The sequence below is a fragment of the Pieris napi genome, chromosome 5 (assembly GCF_905475465.1).
Source record: "Pieris napi chromosome 5, ilPieNapi1.2, whole genome shotgun sequence".
NCBI classification, from domain to species: domain Eukaryota; kingdom Metazoa; phylum Arthropoda; class Insecta; order Lepidoptera; family Pieridae; genus Pieris; species Pieris napi.
Genome location: NC_062238.1, coordinates 3,930,417 through 3,947,104, shown reverse-complemented (window position 1 = coordinate 3,947,104; position 16,688 = coordinate 3,930,417). Strand labels below are relative to the sequence as shown.

At 32.8% G+C, this 16,688-nt stretch overlaps 1 protein-coding gene across 1 annotated transcript in view; it reads right to left on the bottom strand.

The window, feature by feature from the left end:
• The window catches only part of LOC125049568 (homeotic protein ultrabithorax), a 100,409-nt gene extending 84,426 nt beyond the window's left edge, over positions 1-15,983 (bottom strand). Inside the window, exon 1 of the mRNA XM_047648940.1 lies at positions 15,102-15,983. Within this exon, the coding sequence (XP_047504896.1) occupies positions 15,102-15,561 (460 nt within the window). The 5' untranslated portion in view covers positions 15,562-15,983. The remainder of the gene's footprint in view (positions 1-15,101) is intronic.
• Positions 15,984-16,688: the final 705 nt, after the last annotated feature.

Genomic DNA, 16,688 nt, shown 5'->3' with positions numbered 1-16,688 from the left:
TAAAGCCCGAGGGCCGATAGCGATATTGTAATGCGGCGCCTGCGCAGAATCGCCCGCTGAGTTCAGTACAAACAAGATAAAAATTATTGATACGAATTTAATTATTAGTAATTAGAATATTTGATAATTTATGTTTTGATTTGTGTATTACAGAATCGGTCTCAACTTAATAGATTCTTTCTGATATATAAAGCTGAAAATTTGAGCAGGAAAACTGGTTTGGATTGAAATGTTTTTATTGAACCTAGTTAAGGCGGGTAAAACTGCAAAGCAAAGCTAGTGTTGAAAAGTAATAAAAACTTTGCTTCACAGATATACATATATGTAATATAAAATAGTATTTTAGTTCCGTTCGCAGGCGATCGATAATAATAATAATTTTGATATTCATCAACCATCCTTTTCAAATCGATCCCCGACTTAAATTATGCAAACGATATTGCATTATAAACAAAATTCCATTTCAAAAACAAGCACACATTGAATTACTGCCCCGAAATTGATCTAGAACTATGGTAAATTGTTACATATTCATTGCAATAAATCAAGCGCAGTTAGAGATTTGCGTGTCACAACTGTAAAATTTATTGCAATCGCAAGGTCGAAGAACATGCATTGTTTGTATGAAATTCTTATTTTATTTTTACTGTGTACAAAAAATGTCGTGTATAATCCCTTAATTAATTTAATATCACTTCAGTAAATTCAAATGCCATTTTGTAGATTACAAATCTTTTTACCGTTTTTAAATCTCTAGATATACATAAATATATAAATATGTATTAATTTATATTGTTTAAATAGATATTGGATTTGTGATCTATGGAAGTTATTATTTGCTCAATTCATCGACGAGCTATTAATTCATATAAATATTTATTTATTTTATTTATTTATTAACACTTTGTTGCAAAAAACAATAAATCAAACACAATACAAAAAAAATTATAAGGGATGCAACGGGCGGCCTTATCGCTAATAAGCGATCTTTTCCAGGCAACCCTAGTTAAAGAAAAAACTAAAAATAGAAACATGATTCGTGCGATAAATAGCATAGTATCGTTCAATAACATGTACATTATAATCCCTTTATAAAACAAACTAGAACTTGAATTTGTAGTTCTTATTTTAAAAACCATAGTTCTAAGGTAGAATATTGTAATAGGAATATTAATGAAATGACCTTGTACTTATTTACAGTAAAATAAGAATTAAAATCTAGTTCTTTCAATAATTAATTGATAAACTTTGGTGTCCATATTTCAGTAAACAATTCCACAACTAAGTCCAGGTATGTTTATAGCACTATGCGTCAGCTTTTCCTGTCACAGGAAGCAGACATCATGATTCTGTATTATAATTTTTAATAATGTAGCTACTGGTTTCAAACGAATAAAACCATTTAAGAAAAAGGATAGGCGACTCTGACGTAGAGTGCGTGTGTCTATATTGGCATTGCACACGCAAACTAGTTATAAAGACATAAATATGATAGTAATAGGCCAGTAGTGAAATATTTTGTCGGTTATTGTGTCGGGATAGAGATTATCTTTAGAACCGCTATCTTTTATCGCTATAAGGATGTTTTAATCATGATGTATTTTTTATTCAAGGGAATCATAACTTATTTTAAATGTTTTTAAATTGTTAGAATACATACCTACTACTTATTACATAATTTCAATTAACAGTGAGCAAGTGTAGGTACTGTTCGACATTTGTATAGTTTATTTGTTTTATTGTTTACTATAAGATAATTAAAAATAATTGTAATATTCAATTCTTACATATGATGTGTTCTTATGTTACAAATAAATACGGTTATTAGGTTAACAAATAAAAGACAAAAACGATAACTCATTTATTAAAAAATAATACAAATTCTCAAGTAATGTTTTCAGACTATTACAGTGTGAGAAAACAAACAACTGCTGTCTTTGTATAATGTAAATTCGTAGACGGGAGCACGAATAACAAGTGATAGTCAAAACATGTCTACTGTTTATCAAGTTATAAAACCTTAAAGAATTAAAAGCGTTTCACATAAAAAATCTTCATATTAGATTTTAGTAAGAACTAACATAATTCATTAGTCTTAGTCTAATGACAACGTTTTAGTACTTCTGTCTCTTTTCATTATAGCGTTAACACAATTCAATAGAAAGAGACAAAAGACTAAGTAGTCAAATGAGTGCAATTATATTTATACAACTTACACTGGAGAACGAACACAAATTAAAATACATATAGACAAAAACAACTAATTAATATTAGGGATTTTTATTCATTAAAAAACAAAGATTTAAATCGTTGCTTGAATTAAAACAAAAGAAAAACAGGAATTGAATCGATTTTTGGTTCAGGCTGAATGTGTGTCATTGGTAGGTACAGAGAAGTAGGTGACATTTAGTATTTATCTATTTACAAATAATAAATTTAATAGAATATACAAGAATCTTAAAAGTTACATGAGACTAATTAAGAGAACAATGAATATTAATTACCCTAACTAATCTTAATGTGCGCGTTTTAGGCGCAGTTAGTAACAACTTAATTAAGCATTTTTATTATTATTTTATTGCCCTATGATAACATTTATACGTATTAAGAAATTTAGATCGTAATCGCGAAGTAACTTGAAATATAGCTGTTAAGTTAAATCTGGCATAATCAATTAAGGTTCTGTATATTTGAGACTTTATTTGCGCACAATATTGTGTCAAACGTCAAATTTACCGGTGAAATGCTCTAATTTTTAAAATTTAAATCAGCTTCCGTAATTTACATTAATTATCTTCTTAACGAAAATATTAAGAATTATCTGTATGTTTAAATTTACTTAAGTTAAAACTGGCAGTTTTTTGTTTACATAATTTTAAACAAAATATTCCGTAATATGTGCATAGTTTTAATTTTAATAGCGGTTACCGCCATGGACGGCTGCACATTATGCAAAATTAAACGGCCAGTACGTAAATTCAAACGTCTATTTTATCTATTCGATATACAAAGTGGCATCAAATTAGAACAAAAAATAGCTTGTGGACCAAAACCCTAAATAATAATGATAAGCGTAGGAAATTAATAAATTCTCTAGAGCCGAAACTAGCGCGCTTACCATGAACTTGAAGGCAATTTGTTCAATAATGCCGCGGTTAAATTTGAAAATGTGATCTCATATGTTGTTTGTCTCAATTGGCCTTGCCTATAATTTCCTTGTGTATTTTTAAGATTTCAGTGATATTATCTACACGCATATAGGTAGACTTTTATGCCTTCTAAATAAACATTTATTTGTTTTGCTACTTTAATGTCTGAATTATATATTTAACTTCCCCCCTCCCGCTAAAGGCAGAGTTTCTAAAAAACTGTCAGACTATCATAATTCATTTATCGGAATCTAGGAATTCGAAATTCGAAATTAAAAATACAATGTTTCGTTTGCATTCAAATATTCGAAATCAGGTTTTTATCGACGGAAGATTAATGTGGAGCCAAATACTAAAAATCACGTTTTAATTGTTGAATGCGGTAGAACATCGTGGGTATGACAATGGCAAATTGGTGATCTTTGACATCGTTGGAAACAATGGGGACGAGGTTTCAGATTTATGACGTGCATGAGTGTCGGTTATACTCCGGGAGGAAGCTTGCTTTCGAGCTTGCGAGACACAAAATCATTAAAACTTTCTACTACATTTATTCTTATGTACGTACTCCAAATTAACTTAAAGCGTGTGTGTACGAATTTATTAAGTCATTGTGTCATACTTTTGTCTGGTACAGGAACCTGTATAATCAAGCGTACAAAGAAACACTCGTCAAATAAACGTCTTCATGTTACGGGGTTTTTAACGTCTATTAAAAGAATCAACGACAGAAATGTTCTTAATTTAAAATTTTAATTTTTTTTTCAAGTTTTCTTTTGTTTTAACTTTACAAATATATTCATCTATGTTAATACCTTGGGTCTACGCAACGAATTGTGTTGCCGTCTTTCAAGGAATTTGCGGCAATATCCCGTACATTGTCCATCCATTGATAGACCATAATAACCACAGTCATAAAAATTGCACAACCTTTTTAAACAATTAAATTTTTAACTGCTAAACAAATACATTTCGTTAAAATTTATGACAGTTACCTGAACAGTGGTTTTTTAAACCGGTTACGTAATTTGAATGGCTTCCAACATGTCCATTTTAAAATATTACAATGACTGAATTTAACTAGTTATAATTGACTATTTCATACCATCTCGTATATATAAGAACACTTAAACAGACATAGGTGTATTTCTAACCCTGATACTTCTGCCATTTTTAACTTTACATACAACATTTCCCATCACATTGATATACTACTGTACCATCGCGCTACAGTGGAATCCTTAATGAATTTTAAATAACGAATTTCCCTTACATTCTAACATCTGTAGTGACGTAATGTAACAGCTGATCCCATAAACTGTAGAGTGACGTAATAAAATGGAGGCCTCGCGACATTCCACCCGACCCATATTTACAACAAGCTTTTCTTTTGATTATGTGAATAACTTTAGTTGAAATAAACAAATGTTCGGCGGCTTAAACGTTAAAATACTTTTTATTTTGACAAACACTTTTAGACCTTTATAAGTCACCAGTATCATGTTTATACGTTCATCGTTTTTGTTACGCCAAAAATACCGTAGATTTAAATAAATGTGGACATAACTATTCTAATTCCACATTTGAAGCCACGTGCCTAATATAAAACTTAAGAATACGACATTTGCATTAATTAAAAAACAGCTTACAAAAAAATAGAATTAATTGGCGCAATAAAATCGATACAAGCGTATTATAACTAGATCGTAAAATTAATAAAAAATTAGCCGCTTTCGGGCGGGTGTCTTTAGGGTCATAAAATGTTGGAGTTAGTGCTTTGGTCGTGCGTTGCGACGTTTGTACAAAGCGGGCAGGTGTGAACATTATCTTACAGCTACCGATCGAGGTAAGCTCGCACATAAATGCGGCAAATTAGCTCGTTTTAAATCTTTTTCAATATAAAATTTAAATTCCGATTCATATTTGTACGAATTTATTTGATTGTGATACAAGGTATATTTTGTTTTTGCTACGGTCTTGAACATACGGTTTGTGAGATGATTCTTTATAACTATTAATATAAATTTATATACTTTACCATAAAGAAAAATACATTAAACACTTGAAATACAAAAATAGGATACATTTATAGTAACTTGCCATTCGTTTAAATATATGTATTTAATATATTAGAAATAATTAAAATTGAACCCTATTTATTTTGTATATTTTTACACTTAAATAAAGTATAGCGTGAAATATATTGCTTATTGCTTTTAAAAGACGCATTTAATTAATTAGCAATAAGAATAAATCTTATCGCGAATTGCGCGGTTTAGCTGATCAATCTTTTTGAAACCTAAGCTATTCGCCGTAAATGGCTTAAAGGATTGCTAATTTATTTAAATTACCTGTTTCTATTTAATCGAAATGGTTATTAAATGAAATAAATGTAAGACAATTAATAGAATGCTTTAAGTTATTCCAAGATTCACTTGATCGTAAAACTTCGGTATGGTTTTTTTTTAAAATGTTGACTGAGATATCATTCAAACATTACCATTATAGTAGTTTAAACTAATAAATAGTTTTAAAAATATTTATTCAAGACATTCTATTCATGTATAATATATTCATAGTAAATTTTAATATGAAATACCAAAAAAAGTACCTAATTTCAAGAAACCATGTTGTTTTCGGTATAGGTATAAATCAATGGAGATTTTACTTGGGCGAGTTGATTAACGGGGGTCTAAATAGTTTCAGTTTTAGTGAGGTCAGCGGGCCAAAGGGCGGTAGTAGGTAATTTCAGCTTAATAAGGACTGGCGGTGTATATTCTAAATATAACCTAATGCCTATTTTATTCACTGTTTTAGTTCGATTATACGACGTTTAACGAAAATGCTAAAAAATCTAAGTGTTATGTACCTCTGCTCATATATTTTTTGTGAGTTGCCAATACTTATGTAAATGTAAAGATTTCCTTAATTCTCCTTCTTTGGCTACGTTATCAAAGGGGTCAGGCAATCACGGCCGCGATTAAAATGTAAATAACTGTCTCTAATGACTACATAGATTTTGTAGTGATAATATTACATTGTAAAGTGCATGTAGCAATTATGTCAACATTGTGCTTACATCCATAAAGCATAATACATAGCAATTACACTAAATATAGGTATATGATGGTAAATTAAAAATATTTGATTACATAGTGTCCACTGTCCAGCCAGTCAGTCATTATACATAATATTAGGGAATGAAAACCGCAATTTAAAGCTATCATTGTAATCAGATAACGATTCTTGTAGGTAAATATCGAAAGAAAAATAAAACAAAAAATGTTTTAACTATAAATATGAATTAATTCCTCTAATGAAATACGTATTAAAGATGAAATATTAATGTCTTTATCTAAGTTATTCAACGAACTGGTATTTGGACTTGAATTGTGAGGAAATTCCTTTGAAATCTAAGTTGAGTATCAACTACTTTTTGTTCGGAATGTGAGCAATTAAATAGGCGTACTTCATTCTATCGCGATTATTTTTGTATAGTTAGATAAATTATTGTAAGTGGTTTACATCTAATTAAAATTAATTAACGAAAGACGAAAACAAGTATAACATTTTTACTTCCTCACTCGCAGTACGAGAGTACTTGGCGTCGTTTGTTTGTGGAAACATTTTCGCGGCGTCGACTCCGTGCGCTCGCATTTATAATCTCCGCGGTCTTTAACCCTATAAACCTGACATATTTCAGTTTCTCACAAACACAAAATAAATATTGAAGACATTAATACACTCTATCACGTCCGCTTTATACCTTACTGGAATTCTAGTTATTAAATATTTTAACTGCTAATTTAAAACGCATTATGATACTAAGCTTAGCACACAGCGCGCGACTGTTTTCCGTTGTAAACACGACAGCGAGACATAATGTTTTATGTATCGCCAGTATGGTTCAGGAGGAAATTCGCATTAGAATTCTGCGCAAGCGACGATGATACCAGCATTCGTGCTATGTTAGCCAAACACATCTCCCGTGATGCGTGTGAAAGAAAGAGTAATTTAAACACTTCACTGATCCGCTTCGAGGGTATGAAAACGTCTTATTTTCTTTGCTTTTCGTATCTTAGTGTGAGGCCGCAAAGGCTTGGCACACACAGTCGCTGATTACACGTGAATCGGTGCTACGTGTGTCGCATCGCATGATCGGAACACTTTGCTCTACCGTCAATGAACTGTGGTAGGTCACGCCTTAACAATTCTGACGGCATGCATAATGAACGGAATGCCTCTCACAATTTGCACTCTCTAAACTCTGCGCGTCTGATACAACCGAACACTTAATCCGAACTGATTATTTTAGATTCCAAAGCACACCGCCATAGACACGATAGATAACTTAATTTCCTTCATCCTGTGGGTTAATAAATTATAATTTACGATTGTGTTTCTGGACGTTGCCAGTGAAAAAACGGTCTTCGTAATAGAAACGTCGGTTTTTTCGACCCGCATACATCGTTAAAGGCCGCTTGGACCGCTGTAACTGTTGAGAACCTTGATTACCATAGTTGTCTCTTTCTAGAATATTATTAAATATTACCAAGGATAAGTATAAATCCAACGGACGTCAATATTAATGACGAATGGGCAATAAAGAGATTTATTACTTGATAAAATATTAATTAAATATATGTTACCGAGTGTGAGAAATATAAACACTTTTATGGAATATTTATAATCGTATCTATTTTTAATTATATTATTATCTTTATAATATATTTTTGTGCTTCACATTAAATATTTCGTAATAATATTTCTATATCGTTGTTAATTTGAGAGACTCTTGGTAAAATATTTTGATGAAATGAGACAGGTATATTTTAGTCAGGATCCTCCCACATCAGAAGGGTTGATTAGCTAACGTAGTGGGGCCATCCATCATTGGTGTCGGCGCTAGCGCAAGCTTTCTTTTCGATTCCCGCGGCGAATGGCCATAATCAAATTCATCGATTTGGTAATCTTATAATTTTGCCGTAAGAAATTGTAAAACAACGGTCAGCCTTTCACATGTCTAATGACTCAAACAATTAAAATTACAATCGAAGCATTCATAAAATTTTAGTGTCGGATAATTATCGATTCCTACCGTAGTGGTGTAAAGTTTAGTGGTCGTTCTAACGAGAGGCGAATCAAATCTTTGAGCGGCGTGACCGATCAACAAAATTTGCTATGGAATATAAAAATACGAATGGATTGACTAAGAATAATTAAAGAGTAGCGACTTTGTATCGAGGTAAGTGAACCGCATGTTTTATCAGTTTTTATACATTATAACTGTAAATAAATGAATATTAATCACATTAATAGCTATTATAATTTATAATAATTACTGTTAGGTTTCCAGTGTCAACGTCGCTTAAGTTTTTCATTCACGACATGAGTCCGTTTTTTAATTAAGTGATATTCGGAAATAGATGTACCAAATTTTAAAGACTTCGTATATCTTGTATACACAATTCCACTTCGCATCTCTAATTGCCCTTAATTAATACGACGAATAAAAACAATAGTGGACTTTGATAGTGAAAAAGAAAAATGAATTTTATGTGAAATTCACACTGGAACAACACGATTAACCGACTTAGTTCAAAAGACACATTGTTCTGTAAAACGCTAGTTTCGGCACGAAGCCCCTTATATCACGGAAACATTATAAAATGGCCTAAATCCTTCAAAATGCCACCCAATAAAGAGCACTATCACCGGGACAAAAGGTTCAAGGGTGTATTAAAAGGATTTCAGCTCGTGTTTATGAAAAATGCGCCCTAAGATGCAGTACTTATAAATTAAAATGTGTCGTAAAAGCTATTCATACACTGTAATACTGCACAGTTTATGAGAAATTAAATATGGTTTAATAGTTTACTGGGAACAGGTTATCGTTATAAAATTGTTTAATGCAATTTTCTCGCGGCTGTGTGGACTTTAACACGTTTAACTTGATACAAAAGATCGAAGACAAGCAATAATCGAATGGTAGAATGATCAATTATATTGATTCCAATCGGATATGTTAAAATCCGTAATTTTACTTTTATGCACAGTCGGTTAGCGATTGTAGAGCGGTCGGTGAGTCGTGCAAAATTATTAATTGCCTTACTCTTCGGAGTCTCGAATAACACTGTATTCCATGAAAAGCGATACTATGAATGAATTGTATGTACTAATTATGTTGTACACGAATTGCCTAAACTCTATGTTAATCTCAAGTTAGGTTGTTTTTATGGTTTATGTACAAAGACTGAACTAAAAACATATTCTCTACTGACCTGTATTATGACAGATAAATACGACAGAATTAGCACGATTATACATAACTCATATACTCAACGAAATTGGCGTTAAATCTCACATAATTATCCAAAATTTGATTAAAATTTCACTTCTTCTTCGGATTAATTTGTATAAGTAGAAAATACAGCCAATATTAGCGATTAAACAATTAACTATAAACGAATGCCTGTATCTTTATTCTAAGGAGGCAAAATAACGGGTGGAATCGTATAGTACAATATTACAGAAAAATTAGTATTTTTATGATAATAAAACATGATTTAGTTCTATAAAAACATAGTAACATTATTCATAATTAAAATTGCCCTTTACTGAGGTTGCTTAACATGTATACAACAAGTAAACAAGTTGATGAGGGTCTATTTTTAATACCGCAATTTTATCTTCCATAAACCAAGGACGTTACCTATCAAAATTAACACATACATACTTTATTACATAGGTAAGTATTGCTCTGAACGCCTATTTCTTAAATCAAAAGTAAAATAATTAATATTGCTCGGAATAACTTCTTTTTTTAAATTTAAAGTAAAACCTAATTTTATAAAACTGAAGAGTTGGTTTGGTCCTATTAGTCAACCTTGCAGTATCGAGGCAACCTATATACCTAACATCACGCTACCGAATTAAGGCGCGTACTATAAACATAATCCACGTTTATTAAGTAGGTAACAAGAAATTTTCATTTATTTAAATTAGTACAATAGACTTTAGGTAAGGTAAATCACGAAGTACCTATAATTATTTTAACATGTATTTCTTCTTTCCTTGGATCAAAAGCTTTATAAGCTCCCTGGGGCTGACGTAGTTGTTGCGATGCACTCCAATATTTAATAACACCTATTTACTTTCACAACGATTCTCAATTTGATTTATTTAAGTTTAAATTTTGCACAAATTATTATCTTTGTTATTTATATTTAATATTTTTTGTGGTATTATGAATTTTAATTATTTCCCGGTAGAAAAAATTATAAACGGCGCCATTTAGATTCTTTAGATAACAGTTATCTACTATTTACTACATATTTTTCGTATGATTTTCACGTCTCACTCAGAATTCTCGGAGTGTCTCGAAATAGCTTCGGAATAAAAATAATTGGAAGCAAACAAAGACTTGGGAGAAACAATTGTAAGATTGCAGAAGTCACGGATCGGGTATAGATAACCAATGATTTTCGTTGCACCGTAATCTCGACTCGCCGGTTCCCATATAGAAGTGAGTTATGCAAGCTGTACGTTATGTTTTATTGAGTGTGGTATTTTGAGGATTACAAACCAGGAGTTGTATGTGATAATCCATTTAAGGAAATGGCTATTATTCATTACCTGGTACCTACTATGATATATAGGATCACTTTTACAAATATTTAGTTTAAACGATAATTAATTACTTAACTTACACAAATATTAGCGCTAGGTATACTTAATCTAATGTAGACTTTAATTATACATGGCTTTTGTAAAATAACACAAATTACAAATATTTTTTTACATTTGAAATACAAATTTTACCGTACAAATAAATCTAAAACATTGAAATTGTTTATTTGCAAAAGCTTTGAAGAGTGAAGCTTTCAACGGTTGCACACAAAAAGACAAACGCACACAGACAGGAATCATATTTATCACTTCACAGCTGCACCTATGATCGATTAAATCCAAGATGGCCGCCTCGCGGGAGTATGGGCACGCGCATTTTTACAATTACTTTTAATACAATTAATTAAAATATTAACAGCACTACGAACGTGCTTACCCGTACACGTTTTTGACCTAACTAAAAAAGCTCGTATTCAAAACTTGAAAGCCATAAAACATATCTCCCCCATTATTAGTTTGGTTTTGCGACTGTTACGGGCTATTATGTTATTTTTCTGTTGTCTTGAATGACCAATTTGGGTTTTTAAGCAATTCTATTGAGGCCAGAATAGTGTTTGGTATGAAGAGGCTCTTACTATTATGGTTGCTTTGTTCTTAGGGCGGGTAATAATAAAAGTAAGTAGACAATACTTGCGTTGGACATTTAATTAGTTACTTAGTTAATAACCAACTATATACATTGAATTAGAAAATTTAACATAAATGTAATTGATTTTGTCGTCATTAGTACCTAAGCAAGCAATATAAAAAGTTAAAACTATAAATATTGTCTACATTGTACGCTTCAATGCATTGATTTATTCCTTTTATCTAACACCTTTGTTGGCCGCTAATCGATAATGAACAGTAATTCATAATTCCTTTTGAATTTATAGCAGAAAAATAATATCGTAGCATTAGATCGAAGACGGAATTCCCTTGACGTTTGAAATGCATAAGGCATACGTGAAGTAGAGCAACCTTCACATCGGACGCTCATGACTCACGGATGCACTGTGCATAATAGTGCTATCTCTGAGTTAGTTCTGAAAATTTGAATTTGGAATTATTTTTGTTATAACAAATTTGTCGAATAGGTTATGAGATAAATGTTTTTACACGCTTTATATTAGCTTCACCTGTATGTATGTATGTATGTAACCGACTCCTTCGGACTCGATTTTGACCCACTTTAAACGGACACATTTTATTCAAATTTGAATAATATGACTGATACGATGACAATGCAATAATCCGAAAAAAAAAATAAAAAAAATTTAACTAAAAAATAAATAATAGTTTAAAAAAACTAAAAAACACGCTTTTAAAGCACATCAAACTAAAAAGTGCTCGATAGACGAAAAATATGGCACAGAGCGCCCCACGCTTTTTCACAATAATACCAGTATTTTTTGTTAATTACCATTTTCAGTCTAAATTAGGAATTATTTTTCACTTTTTAGTTTGATGTGCTTTAAAAGCGTGTTTTTTAGTTTTTTTTAACTATTTTTTATTTTTATTATTATTTTTATCAGTAATAATTCGGGTTTCTTAATTCTCGAAGACATACACTCAAAGTTTGTCATAAATTAATGAATAATTTGTAAAATCTGAGCTGATAATAAGTACCAATCCTTATTTCAGGTACAAATATTAAAAACCAGGGAGCAAAGAAGAACCTTCAAGTGAACTAGTGATTACAAACTCATTTCCCTTTAATAAAGGAGCATTTAAGAAATTCGGCCTCGAGCAAAATTCGCTCTGCAATTTCGGAACCCGTTTAGAAATTATAGAGGCAAAACCAGGCGTATGGTTAGATACGGCAACCAAAGTATATAAAGAATATAACAAGACATATTATAGTAGGTAAGTATATTTTTTACAATGACACATTCAAATTCGATATGAGCATCCAAAGGAAATTTATTATTGAGAAAACAATTGCTTATAAATATCCCAATAATCTTGTGTCCGAGATATTTCCTTTTATTTTAGAATTATTATTTAAAACTATTTAATTAATTTCTTAATATGTACTTTAAGTATAAAATTGATCTGGCAACAAAATGTTTTATTTCTGATTGTATCGTATTAAACGTTAAACTCAAAATATTAATTTAAAACATTATGTAATTATTATATATATTGTACTAACAAATATTACGTATTTTTAGTGCTTGGAAAGCCCCAGTTAACAAAATCAAACCAGAAAATTACCATTATAATTTCATTAAATTTTAAACCATTGCGATTAATCGCACAGATTTGGTCCGTTAATTGGTAATTACTTAATTTTTTTGCTAGTTTAATCATTTTAATAACCCTGAATACTAAATTACTGATAAATTAAGAACAGCGCCACCTATCAGTGAAATATGAATTTAAATTACTATTCGATTGGAATTTATTTAACATTGTTTATAGAAATATTCATAATTATATTTTATAAAATATAACTATTACAAGTGTTTTTTGAAAATAATAATAATTAGAGAACCTCCAATTATAAATGAATACTAAATACAGAGCAAACTAAAGTTCTCAAGGAAAATATATATAATAGTCTTGCCTCGGGAAACTTATAAAATAATAAAATTTAAGGTATACAATGTTAATTAATGCACACAACAATGCACATTCTAACCACATATTAATACAGCGTACAATTTTCTTTCTTAAATGTCAGTCATTTGCATAATTATTCATTCAAAAGAATAGAAAACTATCAAATCGATAATTCAAAGTGTATGAATGATGATGATGATGTATTTTTGAAACAGACATTGAGTAAAAAAAATGAAAGTAAAAGACAAGGGAGACAGAAATCTGAATATATCTCAATAGATATTTCTTCCGTAAGAATTATTTGACAATCTCAACAAAAACCATACGATTTCATGTCCTTCAAGAAAAGCGCGTACCAATTTTTAAAAGGCCGGCGACGTACTTGCGAGCCTTCTGTCAATGTGAGTGTCCATGTTTCACTTATCAGGTGAGCCTCCTGCCCGTTAACATTTTACATTTACAAAAAATGACGAAAGGACCATTTGAATTGTACAATCGAAAAACCTGAACCATCGGCCTTGTATTGTTTTCGCGGGCATCGCGTGAACTCCGGTGAAATACGACGTACCTTATTTTTACTTTTTAATTCCCTTAATTTTATCAAACATGAGTTATGAGAATCGAGACCACACACGACTCGCGTTAATTACGAGTAGCGAGTAACCTGTCTTATTCTAGTTGGGTGCTTTGCTAATGGAATTTCTTACTGGACTTTTCCTATCACCTTGACCTTATTAGCTTTTGTACTTGGGGTTGATAATTGCTAAACAAATGAACGGTAGTTGTTGATTTAAAACCTTCATTACAATAATTCAGTAATTAATATTCACAGTACTCGTGTAAAGGAAGCGATCGTTCTTTCCGACCACTCCCTTCAATCACACTCAAGGCCAACTTTCGCTGTAGCTAAACACACGAAAGGCATAATTTCGTTGGTCAGTTAAATAATGCGCCCAAACTAGATCGGGCCATTGACCCGAGTGCCGGCGCCCGCGCTGCGTTAAGACGTTGCATCCGCAATGTTTTTTTCCTATTTCTAAACAAACTGAATCTCAATAAGGGCTTTCATTTATTTTTGCGTAAAACCGTATTGTATTACTGGCTACTGAGTGACTTATTACAACTGGCAGTATCCCAAGATATTCGACTTCACATGTCAATCGCCGTAATGGCTTAGAAATAATTTAATATTTCATTTTGGAATATCATCAGACCGTCGTTATAATTAGCGGCGGCTAAGATTTGTAATGAGGCACGTGAATAAATTATATACAGTTAATGTATTAATTACCTTGGATAATGAATATAGGATTATTAAATTTGTTATTTAAAAGCCTTTAATTTTAAAACGAATATAGAATCATTTTTACACAAATTAATATAAACAAAATTATCTCTGATGTTATTTTTATTATATTTTGAGAGTTGTCATATGCAATAAAATCTCGTGTTAATCGGGAGTTAACGAGGGTCTTCGATTTTATGTGATTTTTATTGGCACTCAATGAATTGCGCTCCCCACTTTATTCTCATTCATATTAGTATCTTATTAGAATAATTTACATTCAATTTGTTTAACTGGAATAAGCGACATTTTAGGACTTCAAAGAAAGTAGAAAATTATTTTTAACAGTGTATTCGGGCTTTGAGAATTTTTTACACTTTTTACTCATAAATTTGCGATTTTTCAGGTTTTGGATTATTTAAATATGAACATACCTGCAATGGCCATCCAAGGGTAAAAGGTGTGGTTGGTGGGTTGATGTTGGACTGGTTGAGCTGCTGCTGCTGACCCTGGTAAGCCGCACTGGTTTCCCCAAGGTAGAGCTCTTCCGGGGCTAGATGACTCGCTGTACCTCGCCTCTGGGGTGCACGCGGCGGGCCTTACTAACGCGCCCAGCCCTGAACCCCACGCTTCCTTCCCTCCATAGCCATTCTGTTGCTCTGCTCCAGTCTTTGAGCAATCTGCTTTTCCATACTGTTGTTCGCCGGCGTATAACTTGCAAGCAGCCGCTACAGACGCATCGTACGGCGAGTCCTGTGGCCTCGGCTGATGGAGAGCGTGTGGCTGGGCGTACGTGAGCCCCAAGGGAAACCCACGGTACTGGTCTCCACCGCCGCCGCCCTGGTGCACTCCATGGGCACCATAGAAACCGCCCTGTTCAAAATATGAGTTCATGGTGAAGTCACTGTCACTATCGTCACTCAGTTAGGGAACACTTATGTCATTGCGGCCCCACGCGCCTTGATAACGCGACCTCCGGCGTCACTCCGAATATAGACAGTCAATGTTAAATTTTATTAATTTTATTGCCTATTAAACGTCACTCGAGCGTCATAATGGGCTTCGTCGGCGATAAAGGCCGCTTGACGTGTGTTTACTTTTTACGATTATTTTACGACTTTGAAGCGCGTGCGGTTTTACGAGTTTTTAAACGGTCCCGCGTGTGGCGGGCGGGAGGTGAGAGTCACGTGTGAAGTAAAGGGTTATCGTTTCAGGGATTCAGTATCGGACATGTGGTCGAGCGAAGTTTGCAGTCGCGTTTGCAAGAGCGCGCCACTGTATGTAGTGCGACCGGCGCGGCGCGACTCACGCAATGTACTGAGAGCCGCCACGGGACCACGCGCGCCGCCCCGCGCGCCGCCCGCTCACCAACGCCGGCAACACTGCCGATTGTTCCGTCCCCTTTTCGCTAATCACTATAAATATTATCAGTCACGCTCTCTTTTCCTTTCTTATCACTCCTCCTAAAACACGTGTTTTCATCGTGTTCTTGGTATCTCATATTTTTTTTAAATAATTTAAATATAATATTTCAGTACTAAATAAAATCATTACTATTCAATACATCAATGCCTATTTGTTTTATTAATTCGAAGTCATAAAAGAACCGCCACAAAATACAATGATCCCACGCAAAAACGTTTACAAAAGGTCTATAACAACTTTGCTACTGAAAAGTAAAGCCACAGAAGTCATAAACTCATAAACGTACAATTAGTGAAACGGGCCAGTAAAGAAAAGATTTTACAACCACTCTACGGTCGGGCCACAATGAGCTCGCAGTATCGTAACAAGGTGCTGAATAGAGTGAGAAGTCGTAAAGATGATTATTATTTCTTCTACTAGGTACCTGTTTTTACGACTAGTGTTTGCATCTCGTTCGCACAACGGCGATAGGAGGAGGTGTGAGCGAGATGGCGCACCATTTGTGGTACGCGTATTGCGTGGTCGGCGTGGAGTTTGATATACTTATCTCTGTCTGGCGCAATGTGGCGCGTGCATCAAAAGACGCACTATCGAAA